Raw genomic sequence first — 16,254 nt, 5'->3', positions numbered from 1 at the left:
CACCAGAGGTAGGTCTTGTCAGACAAATCTGATCAATTTCTTTGATTGGGTGACCAGAGAATTGGATAAAGGGAGTGCACTAGATGTGGTATATTTAGATTTTAGCAAAGCCTTTGACAGTGTTCCACACAGATATCTAATAAATAAACCGAGTGCTCTCGGAATGGGCCCCAAAGGGCTAGGTCAGGAACTGATTGTGTGGAAGATGACAGTGGGTAGTGATCAATGGAGATTCCTCTGAGAAAAGGGATGTTACCAGTAATGTGCCTCAATGTTCTGTTCTTGGGCCTGTTTTTTTAATACATCTTTATAAATGATATTGCTGAAGGGCTAATAGGTAAGATTTGCCTCTTTGCGGATGATACCAAAATCTCCAGTACAGTAGACACCTCAGATGGTGTGAATAACATGAAGAAAGATCTAGCGAAGCTTGAAGAATGGTCTGAAATTTGGCAGCTAAAATTTAATGCTAAGAAATTCAAGGTCATGCATTTGGGCTGCAAAAACCCAAAGGAACGGTACAGTTTAGGGGATGAAGAACTTATGTGCATGACAGAAGAGCAAGACTTGGGGGTGATTGTATGTAATAATCTTAAAGTGACCAAACAGGTTGAAAAGGTGACGGCAAAAGCTAGAAGAATGCTAGAAAGAGGTATGGCCAGTAGGAAAAAACATGGGATAGGCATGTGGGATCTCTTAGAGGAAGAGATAATAGTTACTACAGATGGGCAGAGTGGATGGGCCATTTGGTCTTTATCTGCCTCATGTTTCTATGTTTCTATCTGTACCTGGAATTTTTAATGTGAAATTCACTTCAGTAACTCTTAGTGCCCCTCTGCTCTCTGGACTCAGAATGATACCTGTGTGACCATCTGAAGCTGTAGGAGGGGTGCTGAAAAGTTCTCAGCCCAACCAAGAAGAGAATGACATGGATATGGTTCAATCAATGATCTGAAACAATGTCAAAACATAGAATTTTGTTTCTGCAAATTGGCACTTAATGAAATAAGATAACACTCTGAAGCTACAGTGGGAAAATAACGCTCAGAATTTAGGAAGTCGGTTGCTTGAGCTGAGAACTTTTCTGCACCCCCTTGTAATACAGAATAGAATGTACTGAGGGGGAGGGGGATTCGCATCTTTGGATAGAGGGAGGCGGTTGTTGACCACTGGGGGAGTAAGGGGAAGTCATGCCTTAATCCCTCCAGTGGGCATTTGGTCAGTTTGGGCACCTTTTTAAAACAGATCTAGCTCCAAACTTCTTGTTATAGATTTTAATGCCTGCCAAGCAATCCAAGTCCTAAGCCTGCCTAAAACATGCCCCCTTAAGATTTGGATGTATAGGATGCAAAATGACCAGAAAGTCTGTTTTGACAAACAAGTCATCCAAGAACTGGTTTATGCTGTCTTTTGGACGTCTTATCTTTCTTGAAAATGAGTCCCATAAGAGATAATGAATGATACTTCTATAAAAGAAATCTAGCCTGAGATTAATAGAACCCTTAACCAGGACTCACATAGAAGCAAAATGAGGAGAGATATTCCTAAGCCCCAGTGGTGTTATAAGAATGAGTGGTTCCCGTCCCCCCCCCCCCCCCGCTGCCATTGTGTGTACCCCCTTCCCTTTCCCCAAACCTTTTAAACTTCTCCGGTGTGAGCAGTATGCTCACATTTGTGTCGGCGCGCCCTTTGACTACTTCCTAGGTGTGGGTCCCGGAAGTGAAATCGGAGAGAGCGCTGATGCCGATGTGGGCAGCAACCTCGCACTGGGGATGTAAAATAGATATGGGGAAGGTAAGGAGAGGATCGGGAGCGAAGAGGAGGAGACTGTGCCTGGGGCGGACCGGACCCCCCCCACCACCCCCCTTTCTTGTATATTATTTTATGTTCCGCCGAAAAGCTGGCCAAAAGCTAGAGAGGACTTCTGCAAATTTGTCCTACATAACTCAATCACTTCATCATATAATCTAATTGCAGGAGACATAAACTTACATCTAGATGAAATAGACAATCCAGAAGCGAAAGACTTTAAAAACTTTCTTTCTTTACTCAATTACAATCTCCCTTCACCCACTCAAACACATGAAAAAGGCCATCATTTAGATGTGGTAGCAATGTCCATTAGGAGATCATAAACCCTCCCATCTCTCTTTTGGACGGTACTTGGTGTCATGATATCTGGTCTGACAATTTCACTTATTTCAATATATTCTGGACTCGGCTAAATTCTAAGACACACCCACGGACAAAAAGAGAACACCTCACAAGGGGCCATATCAACCCAGAGGAATATTGGTCACAATATGATTTACAAGCGAAGATAGAAGAAGGAGTTGATTTCTATGGTCACTGGATGAAAACTAGCACATCCATTTTAGATAAAATTGCCCCTAACCGAATTAGTAAAAGCTGCTTAAACAAATACAACAAATAGTTTGACATCGAACTCCTAACAATGAAACAATCAGTAAGACGATTAGAAAGAATCTGGAAAAAAACGGGGAAAACTGTCAGACAGAAACAACTGGAGATCCAACATAAAACTCTACAAACAACAGATAAAAGAAAAACGTAAAACTTTTTACTCATCCAAAATTAACTCATCTAATACTAATTCAAAAGGAGCCAATACAAAAGAACTGTTCAACATAGTTACAAATTTATTTGACACCACACGCTACACACGCTACACTCAACCAATGCATAATACCAAGCTACCCTCAGCAAATGATCTAGCACATTTCGACTCAAAAATCAAAAACCTAAGAAATAACTACTTGACAATTGTTGCATATGAACATCAATCAATTGATATACAAAGAAATGAAATACCAGCGGGCATGATCTGGAGTTCCTTCCACAATTTAGAATGGAATAACTACATCAAGTTATATAACAAATACTCTAAATCACATTGTGTCCTGGACTCATGTCCCCCAGGAATTATGAAAGCAGCCCCATTAGACTTTAAACTATCTCTATTGAATTATCTAACCAATAACCTAAAAAATGGAAAATTTCTCACTAATAATGGTCATATTATAATAACCCCAATCCCCAAAAATCATAAAGAATCATCAACATCAGTAACCAACTATAGACCAGTAGCATCTATTCCATTTATGGTAAAAATCATGGAAGGATTGGTACACACCCATCTAATGGAATATCTCAACCAATTCTCTCTTCTGCATGAAACTCAATCTGGTTTTAGGCCTCTGTTTAGCACTGAGACAGTAATTGCGGCTATCCTGGACAATTTGCGTTACCTGTTTAGTAAGGGCCTCAATGCCCTAATCATGTAATTTGACATGAGCTCTGCCTTTGACTTGGTGGACCATGGAAAACTGTTACAATGCCTAGACGCAATTGGAATCAGAGGAAAGTACTGAACTGGTTTCGAGGTTTCCTTATATCACGCACCTACCAAGTCCGTTTTAATCACAATCTCTCTGACACACGGAGCAATCTATCTGGCATGCCACAGGGATCACCACTATCCCCTTTGCTCTTCAATGTTTACATGTCCTCATTGGGTGCGCAATTGTCCCAGCTGGGGATAAAACTATTTAGCTACACTGACGACTTCACGATAATTATCCCATTCACTAACTCTGTCTCAGAAGTCACCCCCAAAGCAACAGAAGTACTAAATCGGATGGAGCAATGGATGACTGAATTCAGACTAAAACTAAACTCAGAGAAAACAAAATTTTTCATAGCATCACCACACCCACTTGACATTAAAGCATCAATGTGCATCAATAACCTTAGTTATTCCATTCAACCCACTATGAAGGTATTGGGAGTAACACTGGACCAGAGCCTGACCATGAAAGACAAAGGTAGACTCCTTGATTAGAAAAATCTTTCTCACCCTCTGGAAGCTTCAGTCCATCAGAGCTTACTTCGATGCCTCATCATTTCGAATACTGATACAATCCCTTATACTAAGTCAACTCGATTATTGTAACATCGCCTACTTGGCACTCTCCCAGAAGAATATGCGGTGATTGCAACTGGTACAAAATGCAGCGATTAGACTACTTTGTGGACTGAAGAAGTTTGATCACGTAACATCTTCTTATCGACTTCTACACTAGCTGCCGATGGAGGCACGTGTAAAATTCAAGTTTGATTGTTTTTGCTTCAAGGTACTTTATGGCTTAGCCCCTAAATATATAACAAACCTTTTCTCTTTCACAACCAACAAACATAGGCGAAGCTCACACCCGAACTTTGTTTCTCCACCGGTTAGAGGTTGTAAATTTAAAAGTCATCACCAACATCTTTTCTCACATCAAGCAGCACAATGGGGTAAAGATCTAGAACAATTACTTGTGCCTACTACTTATAGGGAATTCAGGAAATGCCTAAAAACACATCTGTTCCTGAAATACTTAGGAAACCAACCTATACAATCTTAGTCCTCAACAAACGAACTCTAGAACTGTTAATCACTAAGTCTGTACTTTGTTTATTCCATTCAATCTGTAACATCTTTAATCATTGTAAACCGCATAGAACTTTACAGTCCTGCGGTATATAAATTGTTATTATTATTATTATTATTACTATACCACTGCTAAGCCCATAGCCAAATTAAGGAGTGTTTCACTTAGCTCTGGGAGAGAAAAGACAAAAAAGCTTAAGTGGAAATGTAGAGAGTTAACTAGGCTCCCATGATGCATTTTTGGATTTAGTCCCCTTGGCACAGATTTAATGCACATTATGCAGATTGCAAGAAGGAACAGCAAAATGAAATGACCTTGTAGATAGGCAAGAAAAAGAAAACTTTGAAACTTTCTGACATATCTAGCCATACCACACAATGGGCCATGAAAAGGATATGAAATGTTTCTCATCAGAGTCAGCACATTTCTTCCATTGTAAACTGTCAATTACACTCCACAAATACTTTCTGACTAACAATAAGCTTTTAAGATAGTGCACGGACAATATTTTTTATGTACATAATGAAAATTAAGTATAATTCCCTTTTATATAGGAGCCTAAAATAAAAACTCACACTAAATATATTTTAGTATGGGTTGTAAAAACTTATAATAATATTTATAAAAGTCTTTGGGGACAAACTTATAAGCAACTTGAACTTATACAACAACATTATGCACCATCAGTTAGGAACTTATAAATTTACCTGGATACTCTGATGCCTATTTTATGCAAAAAAAAATATGGTAATTTTATAAAGCATTTTCCAGGGCAAGATTAAGGCATAGGCAAACTAGGGGCTCTTTTTACAAAGGTGTGTTAGGGCCTTAACGCGGGGAATAGCATGTGCTAAATTGCTGCGTGCACTAGTTGCTACCGCCTCCTTTTACGCAGGCGGCAATTTTTTGGCTAGCATGCGCTATAGCATGTGCTAATCTTATGCGTGCACTAAAAACACTAGCGCACCTTAGTTAAAGGAGTCCTAGATGTATGTCAAGGGTTTAAATATTCATGGGGACCTTGTCAGATCTCCTGAGCAGCCAGGAATGCGAGGGTTGCTAAATGTCCTGATTGTTGCTGTGATGGCATCAGTATTGTGAAGAAGAGCAAGGAACTCTGGAGCCTCATACTCAAGCATGTAGAAAGTAAGGATGGGAAGAAAGATGCTTTTTGGACCATTTGGGGGCGGTGGAAGGAAAAAAAGATAGTAGATGCTTGATAAAAGAAAGGAGACAAAGGGAGAGATGATAAATGAGGAGGCGAGACAGAGGCGGAGATGGTAGACCATGTTGGTGGGGGGTAGGGAGAGAGCAGAAGATGTCAGACAATTGGTGGGGGGGATGCTGGACAAGAAGTGAATAGAGAGATAGAGGGTAGATTGGGAAGGGAGGAAAATAAGATATAGGGATTTATAAGATAAAGGAAATGGGAAATAGGATGAGTAGGAAGACAGAAGGGAGATGCTGGACATAGAGGGAAGTAAGAATACAAAGGGAAAGTGCTAGGCATTAGAGAAGGATAGGAACACAGAGAGTGAATTCTGGATATGGGGGGAATAGAAATAGCTGCAAGGCAGAAAAATCCAGTAAAGATAATGAAAAAAGAACTTGGAAATCAAAGAGAGAGAGGAAACATAAATAAGAAGAGGCTAGAGAAATGAAAACTGGAAACAAAACATAAAAGAAACCTCAAGAAAGAAAAATACAATAGAATACAACATGCTTTTATATCCCACAATTACCCAGTAGAGTTCAATGCAGTTACGAATAAAGAAACTGGTCTGGACATTGCTCCAAGAATGTTAGATAAGTAAAAACTTTTGACAGAGCTTTAGCAAAAAAGATTAACAGTTTTATATCTGACATTTTTGAAGCTAAGATATTGACAAAGTAATGGAAGTTGATCTAAATAATCTCCATTTCTATGAGTAAGATTAATTAAAATAGACAAATATTCAGGTGATCCATATAATATTAAATAAACCATTGTACATAGTTTGAAAACCAGTGGAAGTATTCAGTGTTAATATCCAGGGGCAATGTGATGCCTCTCCCCAAACAGTAGAGGTCTGCACCCATAGAACGATGGCACATGGGCATGCCCCTCCCTATCACCCTGCCTTAGTTCTGGCCCTATCTGGAAGTACAAAGGAGCAGAAGAAAACTGCTTGGTCACAAACAAAGAAAGAAAAGAGCATGTAATGGAGTCCTGATGAGACATCACCCAGCAAGACCAAACCCTTTTCTACATAGCCGCGCAGTAACAGCCCCAAATCCCATAGAGATTTAAAGGGCTTCGGGGCTGTTGCCACAAGGCAACCGCTAGCGTGGCTTTGTAGAAGAGGGGGTAAGTCTGTGGGTAGTATTTGAAAATAATTTCAAATATGTACAGTCAAGATTTTAGTAATTGCTTTGTGCATTTTTTTATATGTTTGCATGGAAGATGAAATTTTGTATTTTTAGAGACCTGAGAGGGAACTTATTTCATTGTGACTGTAAACTGAAATGGTTAGTGGAATGGCTGGATAGCACAAATGCAACTGTTGAACAGATCTACTGTGAAAGCCCTTCTGAATATAAGGGACGTAAAATCAACAGCCTCTCACGAAAGGATTTTGACTGCATTACAACAGGTAATTTGCTATTAATACTTGCAGCTCAACATAATCAAGTGAAAATGTGCTTAATCTGAAATAGTAGGAATATATTTGAAATGACACGATGCAAACAGGAATTGTACATTTTTATCATAATTGTGTTTAGGTCTCTTTTTCATATGAAAATGGTATTCTGCTTGCATATTGGGTAATATATACACAGCAAAATATTTCACAAAATGTTTCCCATGCTTTTCCAGCACTGGCTGTGAGACTGACTGTTTTTCTTGCCTTTCTCTTTAGTACACTCTAGGTCAAGGCAGACTCTGCTTTTTGACATCTATTGACATATCACATCTGACAAAGTATATTTGACCTCTGAAACAGGCAATTATCTGCCGAAACATAGCCCTATGTTGGGTCTTTTTATTTATTAATGCTTTGCCAATAAAAGAGTACAGTCAAACTGGTTTACAAGCATAATTCATTCCAGAAGCCTGCTTGTAATCCAAAGCACTCATACATCAAAGTGAATTTCCCCATAAGAAATAATGGAAACTCAGATGATTTGTTCCACAACCCCAGAACTTTAATACTAAATACTATACGTACTTGTATTGCAAGACCTCGCTTATTTAGAACAGTCACTACACTCTTGCAGCATCAGGGAGAGAAGAACCATCGGCTCAGGTGTGATGATGTGACACGTGAATACTGTATGTACTCGTATTGCAAGACTTTGCTTGTTTAGAACAGTCACTATACTCTTGCAGTGTCAGAGAGAGAAGAACCATCAGCTCAGTTGTGTTTATACTGTATGTACTTGTATTGCAAGACAATGCTTGTATATCAAGTTAAAATTTAATAAAATGTTTTGCTTGTCTTGCAAAACACTTGCAAACCAAGTTACTTGCAATCCAAGGTTTTACTACATTTGTATGCAGGAAAGTTCTTGGCCCACCCCTAGTCCTGTGTGTTCTTTGGCATATATTTCTCTAACAAACCACAGGAAAGTTTCCTGCATGTGTCCTGCACATACTACACAGGGTGCACAGTTAAACTTTCACCATCTTACTTGCCAAGGCTGATAGATGAGGTGGCTGTGCATTAACCCACCTTAATACAGCTACTCACAGCAGCACTCCCAATTCCATCCCAGATGTTGCAAACCCATCTGACAAACCCTCACCCCGCCGTTCTAGCTGTCTGATCCCCCTCAGACAAAACCATACCTGCTGCCAAATAATCCATGCCCCTATCCTATAAATCCTGCACCTTGCTCTACTTTCTATAACCCTGAGCCTCCCTGGGACCTACCCAGGGGTCAGCAGCTGAAGAGTAATGGGTCAGCACTGAAATCAAATAGGGTTCCAAATACCCCTAGCGGTAGTCTAAACCAGAGGTTCCCAACATGTGGTACATGTACCCCAAGGGATAAGTGACACATAAGCAAGGGATTGTTAATGGTGGGAAAGCCTGCCAATATAAATGCCTGTTTTTTGCTGCTGTAGCTTTGTGTTCTTCTCACTGATAATTTATCAACAGAAGTTTTGCTTTAAATGCTAACTGGTCATTCTCAGAATTACTAACCAGTTAAGTGCTGTCAAAAATGACTGGTTAGCGCAAAATAGGCAATTTAATCGGCCAGGAAGCATTTCTGGCCAGTTAAAACACTTTGAATATCGAACCTTTTATCTTCTATTTCATGGTTAGAATATGTCAGTTTTTGGAATGTATGTCTGCCTGAGCTGATTGAAGCTCAGGGGTACTCGATTATTATTATTTTTAACTTAGTAGGTACTTGGCTTGAAGAAATTGGGAAGCACTGGTCTAAACATTCTCTACAAAGATGTGGAAATTTGCAATATAGAAAATTATATTTGAGACTTCTTGTGTGAAAACTTTCAAAATGTATAAGTCTGTTTTTGTCAGTAAGGTACATAGTTAACGTGTTTTAACGGCAGCTCATGTTGATATTTTACCACTGTGGAGAATTGATGTTCCTGAGATGGACTTTATTAATATTAAAACTTGGCAAACCACATAAAATCCTCTAGGACCCATTTCGGGTTGAGGGTCCAAAGCTTTTCAGCGGACTGCATCCTAGAGGTTTTTATGTGGTTTGCCAAGTTTTAATATTAATAAAGTCCATCTCAGGAACATCATTTCTCTACATTGCTTTTTGCTTCTTCTTGGATTTGTCTGTGGAGATCATTGGGTCAATTCTCTTGTTTTCAATATTTTACCACTAACTTCTGCTATTATAGTACAGGTTAGCTAGTCACTATCTAGGGTTAACAGAAAAATAGCACATCTTAATGGCAACCCAAATTAATAATTTTCCACCTAAGTTTGGTATAAATAGTTTGATTTAACACAATCTGTTATATTGTGATTAAAATATCTAAAGATAAGAGTACTGAAAATCATGCGGGTCAATATTCAAAGTGATTTAAACATCCAGGAGAGGCTCCTGACTGTTTAAATCACTTGTGAGCAGTTTGCAAACCAGAAATTGCAATCTATTCGCATATCCAAGCATTACCGGCTGTAAATACAAAACCTTCCTGGATAGAACTTTTATGTACCAAGCAAACAAACAACAACATTGGCTGGACAACTACATAAATGGAGCTAGACTGACCTACGTCGCCTTTAGAAAAACCATAAAAACTGCCTTATTCGACAAATATATCACCTAAACTTCAACTACACCAATCACTATTTCCTTTTCTTTTTCCTAATATGTCCCCCCTGAAAAAATTCTAAACAAACTGTACTATGTATTTCGCCACTTTATCTAAAAGGATCCCTCTGAATTTCTAAACAAACTGTATATTGTAATTGCTGCTTTTCCATGATTCTGTATACTGTAATTTCATTAATTCTGCATATTGTAATTCGCTGATTGTCCAGCTCTCTTCAGTTTTAAACCGCCTAGAAGTTGCACGATTGTGGCGGTATAGAAGAATAAAATTATTATTATTATTATTATACAGTAGCAGTTAACTGATTAGTGTCACAACATCTGCACTAACTGTTATAGCTCATAGCTGGCTATTATATAGACGGTCTGGGGGTGGAGTCAGCATATATGCAGTTAAGTGCCGCTATTCAGCACTTAACTTCCTAAATTAAGCAGCCAAATTGGATCGCATAAAACTCAATCCTGTCTTTGTCCAGTTTCATTTAGGCAGTTAAGAGGGAATTCATCGACGAGTGTTACCACATTAGTGTACAATAACTGTGTTAGTGAGCGCTAACAATTAGAGTGCACTAAATACTAAAGCTGCTCTTAGGAATATAATAGGTGTCTTTAGCATTTAGCGCATGCTAACATGATTAGCGCCCAATGATGAATTCTCCCCTATGTGCTGAATATTGTGCATGACCGCGTAAGATAGCTAGCTGGCTCTGGAAACTTGAATATTCAATGCTGGTATCCAGACAAGGCCCAGCATCGAATATCAGGAAATAAAACCAGTGGTGACTGAAAAAAAAAAAAAAAACCCTCACTGGTATTTAAAATTTTTAAATGTGAATCTTTAGAATTTAACCATCTTTAAAATTCATTCATTCTAAGCTACCATTCCATAATATCAAAAAGTCATGAACTGAAAAGATATCAAAAAGTTATGAACTGGATATAAATAAAGCTATTATTATTATATATCTACCAGAATCTGAGCTCTTTCTGATATAGATGAACAGTTAGAAATGCAGTAACTCTTCAAAATTGACAAGATAGAGATTTGCAATGCCAGCTGCCAGTTGTAACACACATTGTTAAAATCTGCTGGAAAAATTGTTCTTGGAACCATTTATGTCGCAGCAATAGAAGCAAGCTCAACAAAATCAGTTGGTACGCTCAGATTTGAAGATCTTCCATGCGAAGGATCTTTGATGATAGAGAGAGCCTCTGTTTGGAATGCATTACCATACAGCGTTTCCATGTCAAAATCACTAAAATTAGAGTGGAAATATCTCTATCATATTCATCAAGTAAATTGATGGTATGACCGGAGTCTGTAATATAAGATTCTATTTCTAATAAGAAAGGTCTGATGAAAACATCTACAAAAAAAAATATCAAAGGTTCCAAGACTGACCCTGTTTCGATACTACAGAATTAGGTACTCATGGATTTTGGGAAGGACATATATGGTAGGAAAACACAGACTGATCAGATCAGTTGTCAAAACTGTTGAAATTTGGACAGATGTATCAATTTCCTTATTCAGATCATTTGTAAGATCCTTTTAAAGAAGCAAATAAATTTCTCAGGGGTCCTTTTATTTAGCTGTGGTAAGCACCAATATGGTTAGTGAAGCTTAAAACAGCTTACTGTAGGACACGCTCAGGTGTCCTGAGGTAATTTTTGTTCCACTCACATAAACCATGCACTGAGGGGTGGGAGCAGCACGGAGCATTCAGTGCAGCTCCCTGCACTAATAACCACTATCGCAGTTTAGTAATATTTTTAATGGCTGTGCCCTAATAGCAAAATTAGCACATGGACATTCATTTTTTTAAAATGGAAAATCAGCCTTTTTCCAGCTGCTGTGAAAATGGCCTTAGCACTTCCTAACATGGGCCTTTCCCATGCACTAAGCCCACGTTTTACTGCAGCTTAGTAAAATAACTCCTGTTATGTAATTGTCTCATAATTTCTTTTATGTACCATATTGCTATAATAGTCTACCTCTTATAATGGCCCATCCCCATTCTTCAGGACTGAAAAACCCAGTAAATTTAGTCTAAAATCTAAATCTAGATTCCTCTGATAATTCACCCATTCTCCCCTGGAGTTTGTGGCAACATAACATAGCACAAACATTTATTTATATACCGCTATATACCTGGTAGATCAATGCGGTTAACAGAATTATCTGAGGGTGAACAAACCAGCACATAGTACAAGAACAGTGATCTAAAGGCTGAGCAGAGTCAGAGAAGTATATGGATACCTAGATCAGTGTTCTATCAAGAACGTGGTGTACAAATGGGTTTTTAGATAATGTCTGAAATGCATGTACGAGGAGGAGGACAATAACATAATGGGAAGCCACTCCCAGCTCAGATGGGCTGCCTAGGATAACAGTTTTACACACGCTTTCCATGACCTTCCTCGCAAGGACGGGAAGAAAAAAGTGGCGTTATTGCGCGGAGAGCAGGTGGGGATACCAAATTCAAACGCCTCCATTGTGTAGCTTGGTAGAAGGCTGTGGAGGGCCTTGAACATGAAGCAGCCAAATTTGAAGAGAGAGAGCAAGCCTCAAAGTTATTTATAATAGGGCGTAACCTGGTCTGATTTCTTCAGGCCGAAGATGAGACATACAGCTGAGTGCTGAATCATGTAGAGTCTGTTGTAATGCTTTTGAGAGCATGAGAGATATGCAGTGTTATAGTAATCCAGGAATGCTAAGGATGGTAACTAGCATTGTTCCCCTTCTTTCCCCAAAGTTGACTGGATCTCTCTTCTTACTTGAGCATGCACTCAAGGCCCCACACCGGCCCAGCCATAACCTTAAGAAGCGGTAAGAGAGATCTGATCATTGGGGGAGAGGAGGAGGGTGGATGAGAGCAATGCCAGTTACTGCTGGGAGCAGGGTGGAGGAGGAAAATTGTTTCTACTAATAAATAGTCCAGGCATTTATTAGAAACAATATTGTAATTTTCTCTTTTTTAAGATGATTGTTTTAGCTGTGGGTTTGATGACTATGTGTTTCCTTCCTGATAAAAATCTGATGGTTTTGTTTTCATGCTTTAATAAATTGAAATAGGTTTTAGATCAATTTCTCTCTAAAATCTGTGTTTTTGAAAAAACACATTATATTAAAAGTTTGTATGAATGGGTCAACTGAGCCTGGAAGGACCTATTTTGAATTATATTTACTAATGAAGGATCACGTCTAGCTGTACTTTTTTATATAGGAAAAAAATTGAATAATATGTTACTTTCCACTAATTTAAAAAGGTCAAAACATGTTTGAAAAAGCATTATAAGATTTAGGGGAGTAGTTACAATATGGGTTATTTTAACACTAGTTTGTGATATATTAGCACAGCTCCCATTTATGCAATGAGACCTAATGAGGAAGTTATCAATATTGGCTGCTGTTCAGACATATTATATTACTGTTAATCTTGGTAATTAGAAACTAGGTCTTATTGCATAAAATGAGTGTTGTAGGTTAGTGGTAAAATAACGTCTTAATGGTAGCGCACATTAATAACTATGCTCAGATTTTGTCTTTCAAACTAGGATAAATTACCATCGTAATCAAGGGACTTGTGTATACCCTGATTTTGTCAGATAATATTTGTCTAGTCATAGACTGTGAGCAGTGTAACCCAGCTAAGTAATTTTCAGGGTCACTTCATGCTCATATATGGGATGCTGCATAATTGCTTGTAATAAATAAAATATCATGACGCATTTTGCAAAATAACAATATTTGCATTTGTCAACTCTTGTTTGTTCTTTTGTAGAGTTTGCAGTGTTTCAGTCCTTGCCGTATCAGTCTTTGTCAGTGGATACATTTTCATACAAGAATGACGAGTATGTGGTTCTTGCTCAGCCTTACATTGGAAAGTGCATCTTTCTTGAATGGGACCACGTAGAAATGCATTTCAGAATCTATGACAACATAACAGGTATGAATTATGGACAGCATTTGATACTTTGCTCTTTTCTTCTTCATGGGAAAGCCCTATCCTTCTATTCTTTTGCAATTTTTTGCAGGCTCTTCCACTGTTGTCTGCAAGCCTATTGTTATCGAGAAGCAGCTTTATGTTATTGTTGCTCAGCTGTTTGGAGGTTCTCATATTTACAAGAGAGACAGTTTGGCAAATAAGTTTATAAAAATTCAGGATATTGAAGTTCTCAAAATCCGAAAGCCCAATGACATTGAAACATTCAGGATCGATGGAGAGTGGTACTTTGTTGTTGCCGACAGTTCCAAAGCTGGTTTTACCACAGTTTATAAGTGGAATGGAAATGGATTCTACTCCCATCAGTCCCTTCATCCTTGGTACAGAGATACTGATGTGGAGTACTTTGAAATAGTAAACAAGCCTCACCTTATCCTGTCAAGTAGCTCCCAACGTCCTGTAATATATCAGTGGAACAAAGCTGCAAATGAATTTGTTAAGCGCATGGATATTCCAGAGATGGAGGATGTATATGCAGTGAAACATTTCATGGTCAAAGATGATGTCTACGTTTGCTTAACAAGATTTATTGGTGATTCCAGGGTTATGAAATGGGAAGGGTCAGCTTTTATGGATGTCCAGAGGATGCCATCACGAGGATCTATGGTATTCCAGCCAGTTGAAATCAATAATCATAAATATGCAGTTCTTGGAAGTGATTACTCCTTCACCCAAGTGTACAACTGGGATGTTGATAAAGGAAAATTTGTGAAATTCCAAGAGCTAAACATCCAGGCCCCAAGATCTTTCATACATGTTTCTATAGAGAAGCGTGATTTTCTCTTCGCCTCAAGTTTTAAAGGAACTACTCAGATTTATAAACACGTCATAATTGACTTAAGTGCATGAGCTATAACACACTAAGCTTACCACAGAAGACATGCTACAGTAGAAAAGACATAATGAAGTAAATGCATGACAAATCTCCTTCTAATTGTACTTCCAGATGAATGCCTCCAAAAGTTGGGAACAAAGCATAAGTAGCATCTTCATTTTTAATTGTCAAGTCTAGTGGTTATAGAGGCTTGACTGAAACAAACACCACTGTTAATTGGTCTTTGCATCTGCAATCTATAAATATTACATCTCATAATATGAAGAATATAAAAATCTACTTTTCCATTTGTCTATTCAGATGTTTGAGAAAAACTGCCAAATAAAATGTTTACATTTTCTGTGATAATTTAATTGTATAGTTCTGGTGACATGTACCTTGTTTGTGTACAATAATTGGTGAATTGGAGATTTAGGGGGAAGTTATCAAACTGCATTATGGCTTTAAGTCATGTTATTTGCCTCTAAATGCAACTTGAAGGGCCCTAACACAGCTTGACAAAACTTACTAAGTGTTAGTACAAAATGCAAATATGCACATGCATGTTTTGCATCTAATTAGTATGTAAATAAAATAATGTGATTTGTGGTGATATACTGTAAGTCATATTAGGGCCAAAAAAAAACCCATGGTGCAATAACCCCATCTTTTAGCTGGGGTTATTTTGCTGCCCAGGAAAACTGGGCCACAAAGCTGCAGTCCAATGCTCCCAAGCAAAGAGATCCACCTGGCTTGCCACACATCCCCTGGCTCCAGACCCTCCCCATAGGCTCCAATTCTGTCCACTTCCCAGCCCCAAAAAGTCCAAGCCCCTCCCCATTCCTCCACCCTAGAATACCATTTAAGGCACCATTATACAAACAGTACCAGACTGGACAGAAACGACTGGGCATCGCTGCAGTCTTCCATGAGGACCATCAATATTTAAGATGGTAGAGCCTTTGGGACCTTTGGGAGGTGAGGTAGGGGGCTTGGACATTTTGGGGACAGGATGGCAGGATTTGAACCTGGGGGTGCTCTGGAGCCAGAGGAGAGGTAAGTAAGGCTTTTTAGGGAGTGGGTGGTAAACTAGGGGAGCCTACTTTGCTGGCTTGGGGAGCATTGGGCCATGGCTTTGTGGCTCAATGTACCTGAGCCATTGAAATAACTCTGCTTGGGAGGTGACTGACAAGCAGCATTATTCTTTTACCACAGGATTCAGCAAACTGGGACTGAGAAACTGCAAGTTGCTGAATCCATGGTATATCAAAGTGTGGAAAACTTTGATAACTTCCCTTCTTAGTATTAATGGTACTAATGATGCAAAGAAAATCACTTGGCAAGAACTTTAGTAATTTAATTAATAAAAAATACAAGATAAAATAAAAAATATTATTTATGTACTTAAAATCTTTATATATTGTACCCTCTTCTTTGGCAAACCCATTCAAGATGATGGACATGAAAACAAAGAGAAAAACAATCTTTACAACTCTAATTTAGAGGTTCACAACCCAGTCCTTAGGACACACCTATATAGTCAGTCAGATTTTCAAGATACCCTTAATGAATATGCATGGGATTAATTTGAATACAATGAAGGCAATGCATGCAGATTATCTCATGCATATTCTTTGTGGATATCTTGAAAACCAGATTGGCTTAGTGTGTCCCA

The 16,254-nt window shown here is 38.5% G+C and overlaps 1 protein-coding gene across 1 annotated transcript in view; it reads left to right on the top strand.

Moving 5' to 3' along the window:
• The window catches only part of LGI1 (leucine rich glioma inactivated 1), a 54,871-nt gene extending 38,936 nt beyond the window's left edge, over positions 1-15,935 (top strand). The window contains exons 6-8 of the mRNA XM_033943530.1: positions 6,918-7,087; positions 13,544-13,708; positions 13,797-15,935. Coding sequence (XP_033799421.1) covers positions 6,918-7,087; positions 13,544-13,708; positions 13,797-14,614 — 1,153 coding nt within the window. The 3' untranslated portion in view covers positions 14,615-15,935. The remainder of the gene's footprint in view (positions 1-6,917; positions 7,088-13,543; positions 13,709-13,796) is intronic.
• The last annotated feature ends 319 nt before the right edge of the window (positions 15,936-16,254 follow it).

This window comes from Geotrypetes seraphini, chromosome 4 (assembly GCF_902459505.1).
Source record: "Geotrypetes seraphini chromosome 4, aGeoSer1.1, whole genome shotgun sequence".
NCBI classification, from domain to species: Eukaryota; Metazoa; Chordata; class Amphibia; order Gymnophiona; family Dermophiidae; genus Geotrypetes; species Geotrypetes seraphini.
The sequence above is the reverse complement of the archived record's forward strand: the minus strand, read 5'-3'. Positions and strand labels throughout refer to the sequence as shown.